This window comes from Palaemon carinicauda, chromosome 14, assembly GCF_036898095.1.
Source record: "Palaemon carinicauda isolate YSFRI2023 chromosome 14, ASM3689809v2, whole genome shotgun sequence".
Lineage (NCBI taxonomy): Eukaryota > Metazoa > Arthropoda > Malacostraca > Decapoda > Palaemonidae > Palaemon > Palaemon carinicauda.
In genome coordinates this window covers 110565662-110575661 of record NC_090738.1, presented here as the reverse complement: position 1 = coordinate 110575661, position 10000 = coordinate 110565662, and the positions used below count along the sequence as shown (strand labels likewise).

General features: G+C 38.8%; 1 protein-coding gene across 1 annotated transcript in view; it reads right to left on the bottom strand.

The window, feature by feature from the left end:
* Window positions 1–3260: 3260 nt before the first annotated feature.
* The window catches only part of LOC137652921 (craniofacial development protein 2-like), a 23887-nt gene continuing 17147 nt past the window's right edge, over window positions 3261–10000 (bottom strand). Inside the window, exon 2 of the mRNA XM_068386317.1 lies at window positions 3261–3833. Coding sequence (XP_068242418.1) covers window positions 3261–3833 — 573 coding nt within the window. The remainder of the gene's footprint in view (window positions 3834–10000) is intronic.

The window sequence follows — 10000 nt, the reverse complement described above, 5'->3', positions numbered from 1 at the left end:
AACGCAAGAATGACAAAGTCAATACTACTATAATGAGTCATTTATTATTATTATTATTATTATTATTATTATTTTTATTATTATTATTATTATTATTACTTGCTATGCTACAAACCTAGTTGGAAAATTAGAATTCTATAATCATAAGAATAAACTGATCAGAAATGACCACTTTTTAGGGGTTGCCCTAATTAACGAATTAGTCTTCTGTGTAATTTATAATTTAATTAACAACACAACCAAAATCTCCCTAATTTGCATGACAGCCTTTGGTTAATTCAAATGCTAATTTTGAAAATTTCAGAAACCACTTTTTTATATACATATATATACAGTACAGGGTTTATCTCAACGACTTTTGTAATTATATTGTATATATAGGACTACTATTCATACATAATAAAATTCAGTAATTTCAGAGAATAGTTTAAAGCTTCAACATTCTACATTTGTTAACTATAACTATATGCTGATATTAACAATTAAATATTTTTTTTACCGATATTTGTAATGCTAAATTATTTGTTTACATTTTGTATTTTACTTATAAAACGCTTAAATGATAGCTATTTTTCTAGAAAATTCTCGCTGCATTTCAAATAGTCGTAATGCAAAGAGTTTACATCGGGATATAACAGAAATATTTTATTAAAACCTGATTCGCATGGAAATATAATATAACTAGTTTATAACCAAATAAAAAGTACATTTTTGTTTTTTGTCCACTGAACCCTGACAATTCTAAGCGTGATATGAATGTATTTTATGTTTATATATATATATATATATATATATATATATATATATATATATATATATATATATATATATATATATATACTGTATATATATGTGTATATATATGTATATATGTATATGTATATATGTATATATATATATATATATATATATATATATATATATATATATATATATATATATATATATATATATATATATATATATATATATATATATATATATAATTCATAATATGACACAAGAAAAGACAGACGCATACTCGGACACATAAAGAAACATATATACACATACATGTGTGTGTATCATCATCTCCTCCTACGCCTATTGACGCCAAGGGCCTCGGCTAGATTTCACCAGTCGTCCATATTTTGAGCTTTTAATTCAATACTTCTCCATTCATCATTTCCTACTTCGCGCTTCTTAATCCTCAGCTATGTAGGTCTGGGTCATCTAACTCTTCTAGTGCCTTGTAGAAACCAGCTGAACGTTTGGTGAACTTATCTCTTCTGGGGAATGCGAAGAGCATGCTTTAACCATCATCTACCCCCCCCCCCATCGTGATCTCATCCAAATATGGCACTCGAGTAATCTCTTATAGTTTCATTTCTAATCCTGACCTGCCATTAAACTCCCAATATCTTTCTGAAGGCTTTGTTCTCAAATCTACTAAATCTATTGGAGATTTTTTCACTGTCCTACCATGACTCATGTCCATAGAGTAACGTCGACCTCACTTAACTGATATATAGTCTGATTTTTATTTGTAATTTCAGGCGATTTGATTCCCAAATTTTCCTTAACCTAGCCATTTTCTGATTTGCTTTTTTTCAATCTATCACTAAACTCTAGTTCTAAGGACCCTATATTGGAGATCATAGTTCCTAAATACTTTACGGGCTGCCCAGCGGCAAGAGCCCGTGTCTTACATATGGTAAGGCGATCTACACACACACACTCCTAAATACATAAATGATTTTACCTCTTTAATCCTTTCTCCTTCCAATGATATTTCATCTTCCATTGCCTACTCTGTTCTCATCATCTCTGTCATTCTTCAATTTATCTTCAGGCTAACCTCGTGGGATATTTCATGCATTCTGATAAGCAAGCATTGCAAATTCTGTGGTGTACTGCTAACAAGGACATCATCATCAGCATACTCTAGGTCGGCTAAATTCTTATCACCAATCCTGTCCAAACTGTCTCCACCATCTCTGGCTGTTCTGTGCATTACAAAATCCATGAGTTGGATAAACAACATAGGTGACAACACATTCCCATGGAGTACTCCGTTGTTCACTGCAAATTCATTTGATAAGACTCCATTAACATTGTTTTTGCACTTGCTATGCTCATGAACCGACTTAATCAAATTTACATATTTGAGAGGAATTCCATAATAATGCAGGACTCTCCACAAAATTGGCCGGTGCACACTATCAAAGGCTTTTTCTTAAGCATAATCCAGGAAAGTCATTCCCTCGTCCTTCCACAAACTTCGGAAATTTTCCTTATAATATTCAGGGGTCGTCTTGCAGCACACTCCTCTTCACTTCTTGATATTCCTTTCTCTGGTCCTGAGAAAAGGATAAGTAAGCACCGGGTCCTTTCACAAACAGTACACTCTGCAATAACTCAGACCATTTATCTCTGGGCCATTGCATTGTCGATGCGACCGTTTCAAAATGATCGAAGAATTCATCAGGAGCTTGTTCTGTGAACCTTGGAATTAACCTCTGGACGTTCACCACATCAAACACTGGGTTGTGCATAGCAGGGGTTGCCTCTGTCTGCGTTGCTGACTGTGCACAGGCGTTCAACAGCTCCAACTCCCTCCCGTGTCATGCACTCTCTCCTGCCTCTTTCTTCTCCTTTACTTCTCGTTCTTTTTGCCTCTTCATGCCACGTTCTACAAAATAATCTTGTAAGTAGTCTGGGAGTCACTTCATTTTCAACCAGTATCATCTCAGCAGTTATTCCATCGGATCCCGGGGCTTTCCATCCCTTTATTTCTTAGAGGACATCTTCAACTTCAAATACACTGAATTCCTTCATGAGCCCATCAAGGTCTTTGTCAGCTTCAGGTATATCAATCAAATGATTCCCTTCATATCTCCTATTCATAATCTTCTGTTGTTATAACAGAGCCATCTCTCTATTTTATGGGTATAAGGTTCTTCTTCTTTGCTCCAGTCGAGATTTCATTAATAATTCTACGAGCAATTCTTACACCGTATCCACTTCCTGAATTCATAGTTTGTCACCCTCATCTGCTTTACTGTCTAAATATTGTCTCCAATCATTCCTGGCTTTTCTTTTTACCTCACCACCAGTAATGGAATACTTAGCATACTCTACCTTAAAATTTTTATCACTTCCTCGAAAAATTTCAACAATAAATTTCCATCTTTGTCTCCTTTTTATAGTATCCCAAGACTTCACTATTAACTGACTGATTTATGTTCTTAATATTACACCATTCTTCATTAATTGTCTGTTCATTGTCTCTTAAAGTCTCTTAAGATGGCAAATCGATTCCTACATTCAATTGCAAATGCTTCTCCGTGCTCTTCTTCTATAAGCTTAATTGTATCAAACCTAGGTATGCTATTTATCTTTCTGTTGGGTGCTTTCAGTTTTAATTTCAGTGTGGCAATGAGGAGCTGGTGATCACTACCAATATCTGCACCTTTGTAGCTTCTTACATTTCTTAGCGTACTACTTCTCTCTTTCTTAATGGCAATATGATCGATCTGATTTTTGTAATTGCCACATGGTGAAGTACATGTATACTTGTGAATGTTCTTGTGTTGAACAAGAGTATATACAATGACAAGATTGTTTGCTGAACAGGAAATTATGAAATGTGCTCCATTTTCATTTGCAACTTTGCCAAAACTCTCGACACCCATCACATTCCCTACCCCTGCATTCAAGTCGCGAATCATTATTTTCATATTTCTCTCTGGGTTCTCATCTATTACATTCTGCAGATATTCATCGTGTTCATCTTCCCTTTCTTCAGGGGAATCATATGTTTGGGCATAGCAAACTATAATACTCTTATTGCACTGTTTTGATTTGAACTTTGTTAGTAACAATCTGCTATTTACAGCTCTCCACTCAGTTAATGCCTCTTCTGCTCCTGGTGTCATCGTCATTCCTACTCATTCTCTTCCAATTCCATCTGATCTTCCTGATTAGGTATATATATTGCCTTGGTCCAAACAGGGGTGGCCAACCTATGGCGCATGCACCAACAGTGGCGCATTGCACGATTAAAAGTGGCGCACTATACCCAAGATATAATAAAAGAAAAAAAAAACATGCCTGCTCATAAAAAGAAAAATAATAATAATACTATTAATAGGCCTAATACTGATTTCTAGAAAAAAAGTACAAACAGAATTTAAGCTATTTAAATATGTATCCATGTGTATATATATACTGTATATATATATATATATATATATATATATATATATATATATATATATATATATATATATATATATATATATATATATATATATATATATATATATCAAATCATTATATGTATAACTGCCAAATATGTCCAAATCCCCATACCTCAAGAATTGAAAGGGGGTTAAAGTTTGTGTGGTGCATCTGAATTAGAAGGGAAAAAAAAATTGGTGCATGGGAAATAATACGTTGGCCAGCCCCTGGTCTAAAGTTTCCTTACCAATCTCCTTACAACGTGTTTCACTTATGGCCAAAATATACAACCTATATTTCATAAATTCACTCTCCACTTGCTATAACTTTCCAATCTGATTCATGGTTCCAACATTCCAATAACCTATTTTCAATTTTTCTTTACTATTTTTAAACCTTGAGATTCTTAGCACCCCGCTACGCCAGGGACTTGAGCCATTCTGTTATATTCTCTTTCCCTGACTGACTAAATCCATAGATGATTCATTAGCTATATACATGAAAGGATAGCCAGTTCCTTGTGAGCCACAGTGCCTATCTGACTATGGCAAGTGACCCCTGCTGGTCCATACTAATTCTAGTAAGATAAATTGCTAAATATCAGGAATAAAAGCCGAAGACAAAGTTTGTCCATCACCTTTAACCCTGTCTATCTAACAAAGGCAAATGATCCCTGCCCGTCCATACTAATTCTGGTAATATCATCCACTAGCCATCAGGAGTATAAGCGAAGAGACAGGTTGTTCATCACCTTAAACCCTGCCTATCTAACTAAGGCAAGTGACCCCTGCTTGACCATGCTAATTCTCGTAAGATCAACCGCCAAGCATCAGGAGTAAAAGACGAAGAAACAGTTTGTCCATTGCCTTAAACCCTGCCTATCTAACTAAGGCAAGTGACCCCTGATGGTGCATAGTAATTCTAGTAAGATCAACCACCAGGCATCAGGAGTAAAAGCCGAAAAGACAGTTTGTCCATCGTTTTAAACCTTGCCTATCTAACTAAGGCAAGTGGTCCCTGCCGGTCCATACTAATTCTAGTAAGATCAACCGCTAGGCATCAGGAGTAAAAGCCGAAGAAACAGTCTGTCCATTGCCTTGAACCCTGCCTATCTAAATAAGGTAAGACCCCCACTGGTCCATAATAATTCTAGTAAGATCAACCGCCAGGCATCAGGAGTAAAAGCCGAAGAGACAGTTTGTCCATCGCCTTTAACCTAGCCTATTTAACGAAGGTAAGTGACCCCTGCTGGTCCATACTAATTCTAGTAAGATCAACCGCCAGGCATCAGGAGTAAAAGCTGAAGAGACAGTTTGTCCATCGCCTTTAACCCTTCCTATCTAACTAAGGCAAGTGACCCCTGCTGGTCCATACTAATTCCGGTAAGATCAACCTCCAGGCATCAGGAGTAAAAGTCGAAGAGACAGTTTGTCCATCGCATTGAACCCTGCCTATCTAACTAAGGAAAGTGACCCTGCTGGTCCATACTAATTCTAGTAAGATTAACCGCCAGGCATCAGGAGTAAAAGCAGAAGAAACAGTTTGTCCATTGCCTTTAACCCTGCCTAACTAACTAAGGCAAGTGACCCCTGCTGGTCCATACTAATTCTAGTAAGATTAACCGCCAGGCATCAGGAGTAAAAGTCGAAGAAACAGTTTGTCCGTCACTTTTAACCCTGCCTATCTAACGAAGGTAAGTGACCCCTGCTGTTCCATACTAATTCTAGTAAGATCAACCGCCATACGTCAGGAGTAAAAGCCAAAGAGACAGTTTGTCCATCGCCTTTAACCTTGCCTCTCTAACTAAGGCAAGTGACCTATGCTGGTCCATACTAACTCTAGTAAGATCAACCTCCATGCATCAGGAGTAAAAGCTGAAGAGACAGTTTGTCCATCGCCTCAATCACTGCCTATCTAACGAAGGTAAGTGACTCCTGCTGGTCCACACTAATTCTAGTAATATCAACCGCCAGGCGTCAGGAGTAAAAGCTGAAGAGACAGTTTGTCCATCGCCTTTAACCCTGCCTATCTAACTAAGGCAAATGACCTATGCTGGTCCGTACTAATTTTAGTAAGATCAACCTCCAGGCATCAGGAGCAAAAGCCGAAGAGACAGTTTGTCCATCGCCTTAAACCCTGCCTATCTATCTAGGGCAAGTGACCCCTGCTGGTCCATACTAATTCTAGTAAGATTAACCGCCAGGCATCAGGAGTAAAAATCGAAGAAACAGTTTGTCCGTTGCCTTTAACCCTGCCTATCTAACGAAGGTAAGTGACCCCTGCTGTTCCATACTAATTCTAGTAAGATCAACCGCCATACGTCAGGAGTAAAAGCCAAAGAGACAGTTTGTCCATCGCCTTTAACCTTGCCTATCTAAATAAGGCAAGTGACCCCTGCCTGTCCATACTAATTCTAGTAAGATTAACCGTCAGGCATCAGGAGTAAAAATCGAAGAAAAAGTTTGTCCGTTGCCTTTAACCCTGCCTATCTAACGAAGGTAAGTGACCCCTGCGGTTCCATACTAATTCTAGTAAGATCAACCGCCATACGTCAGGAGTAAAAACCAAAGAGACAGTTTGTCCATCGCCTTTAACCTTGCCTATCTAACGAAGGCAAGTGACCCCTGCCTGTCCATACTAATTCTAGTAGGACTAACCGCCAGGCATCAGGAGTAAAAATTGAAGAAACAGTTTGTCCGTTGCCTTTAACCCTGCCTATCTAACGAAGGTAAGTGACCCCTGCTGGTCCACACTAATTCTAGTAATATCAACCGCCAGGCGTCAGGAGTAAAAGCTGAAGAGACAGTTTGTCCATCGCCTTTAACCCTGCCTATCTAACTAAGGCAAATGACCTATGCTGGTCCGTACTAATTTTAGTAAGATCAACCTCCAGGCATCAGGAGCAAAAGCCGAAGAGACAGTTTGTCCATCGCCTTAAACCCTGCCTATCTATCTAGGGCAAGTGACCCCTGCTGGTCCATACTAATTCTAGTAAGATTAACCGCCAGGCATCAGGAGTAAAAATCGAAGAAACAGTTTATCCGTTGCCTTTAACCCTGCCTATCTAACGAAGGTAAGTGACCCCTGCTGTTCCATACTAATTCTAGTCAGATCAACCGCCATACGTCAGGAGTAAAAGCCAAAGAGACAGTTTGTCCATCGCCTTTAACCTTGCCTATCTAAATAAGGCAAGTGACCCCTGCCTGTCCATACTAATTCTAGTAAGATTAACCGCCAGGCATCAGGAGTAAAAATCGAAGAAACAGTTTGTCCATTGCCTTTAACCCTGCCTATCTAACGAAGTAAGTGACCCCTGCTGTTCCATACTAATTCTAGTAAGATCAACCGCCATACGTCAGGAGTAAAAGCCAAAGAGACAGTTTGTCCAATGCCTTAAACCCTGCCTATCTCTCTAGGGCAAGTGACCCCTGCTGGTCCATACTAATTCTAGTAAGATTAACCGCCAGGCATCAGGAGTAAAAATCGAAGAAACAGTTTGTCCGTTGCCTTTAACCCTGCCTATCTAACGAAGTAAGTGACCCCTGCTGTTCCATACTAATTCTAGTAAGATCAACCGACATACGTCAGGAGTAAAAGCGAAAGAGACAGTTTGTCCATCGCCTTTAACCTTTCCAATCTAACTAAGGCAAGTGACCCCTGCCTGTCCATACTAATTCTAGTAAGATTAACCGCCAGGCATCAGGAGTAAAAATTGAAGAAACAGTTTGTCCGTTGCCTTTAACCCTGCCTATCTAACGAAGGTAAGTGACCCCTGCCTATCCATACTAATTCTAGTAAGATTAACCGCCAGGCATCAGGAGTAAAAATCGAAGAAACAGTTTGTCCATTGCCTTTAACCCTGCCTATCTAACGAAGGTAAGTGACCCCTGCTGTTCCATACTAATTCTAGTAAGATCAACCGCCATACGTCAGCAGTAAAAGCCAAAGAGACAGTTTGTCCATCGCCTTTAACCCTGCTTATCTAACTAAGGCAAGTGACCTATGCTGGTCCATACTAACTCTAGTAAGATCAACCTCCATGCATCAGGAGTAAAAGCTGAAGAGACAGTTTGTCCATCGCCTCAATCCCTGCCTATCTAACGAAGGTAAGTGACCCCTGCTGGTCCACACTAATTCTAGTAAGATCAACCGCCAGGCGTCAGGAGTAAAAGCTGAAGAGACAATTTGTCCATCGCCTTTAACCCTGCCTATCTAACTAAGGCAAATGACCTATGCTGGTCCGTACTAATTCTAGTAAGACCAACTGCCACGCATCAGGAGTATAGCCGAAGAGACAGTTTGTCCATCGTTTTAAACCTTGCCTATCTAACTAAGGCAAGTGACCCCTGCCTGTCCATACTAATTCTAGTAAGATCAACCGCCATACGTCAGGAGTAAAAACCAAAGAGACAGTTTGTCCATCGCCTTTAACCTTGCCTATCTAACTAAGGCAAGTGACCCCTGCCTGTCCATATTAATTCTAGTAAGATTAACCGCCAGGCATCAGGAGTAAAAATTGAAGAAAAAGTTTGTCCGTTGCCTTTAACACTGCCTATCTAACGAAGGTAAGTGACCCCTGCTGTTCCATACTAATTCTAGTAAGATCAACCGCCATACGTCAGGAGTAAAAGCCAAAGAGACAGATTGTCCATCACCTTTAACCTTGCCTATCTAACTAAGGCAAGTGACCCCTGCCTGTCCATACTAATTCTAGTAAGATCCACCTCCAGGCATCAGGAGCAAAAGTCGAAGAGACAGTTTGTCCATCGCCTGAAACCTTGCCTATCTAACTAAGTCAAGTGACCCCTGCTGGTCCATACTAATTCTAGTAAGACCAACCGCCACGCATCAGATGTATAGCCGAAGAGACAGTTTGTCCATCGTTTTAAACCTTGCCTATCTAACTAAGGCAAGTGACCCCTGCCTGTCCATACTAATTCTAGTAAGATAAACCACCAGGCATCAAAAGTAAAAGCCGAAGAGACAGTTTGTCCATCGCCTTAAACCCTGCCTATCTAACTAAAGTAAGTAACCCCCTGCCAGTTCATACCAATTCTAGTAAGTTCAACCGACAGGCATCAGGAATAAAAGCCAAAGAAACAGTTTGTCCATCATCTTAAACTCGATCCGTCACCCTGCTGCCAGTGACTTCATCGAGATTTTGGGGGCATCTCCTCCACACCCAAGGCTCTCATTACTCCACCAAGTTGCTCATCCGCTTATAAGGGTATAACCGTTGGCAAACATGTATTGCTAAGATATACCGCCTAGCACGGTACTAAGATATATCGCCTTGCACAGTAAGAGATACTGCCTAGCAAGGTAATATACCACCTAAGGTGATATATATATATATATATATATATATATATATATATATATATACATATATATATATATATATATATATATATATATATATATATATATATATATATATGTCTTATTTATAACTGTAATCGAACAGTTTAACATGTTTTTTCAAAAAGGCCCATAAAAGAAACACAGGAAATATGAATAAATCACACTATATTTCGGTCAATAAACATCGACCCTCTTCAGGATGTAAAGTAAAAGTGAGGATTACAGTGGAGAGTGACGGTTTATATATGAAAGCAAAAGGGTGTGTTCAATTGTTCTATAGTTGTTATAATTGCTGGAAGGATTAGCCAAATTTAATTACATCCAGGTGCGTGTTCTTATTGTTGAGCCGCTTGGAGGAAGTCTTGACCTCTGATGCATGTCTGGTGGTCGGTCTCCGTGGATTATCTTCTTAATG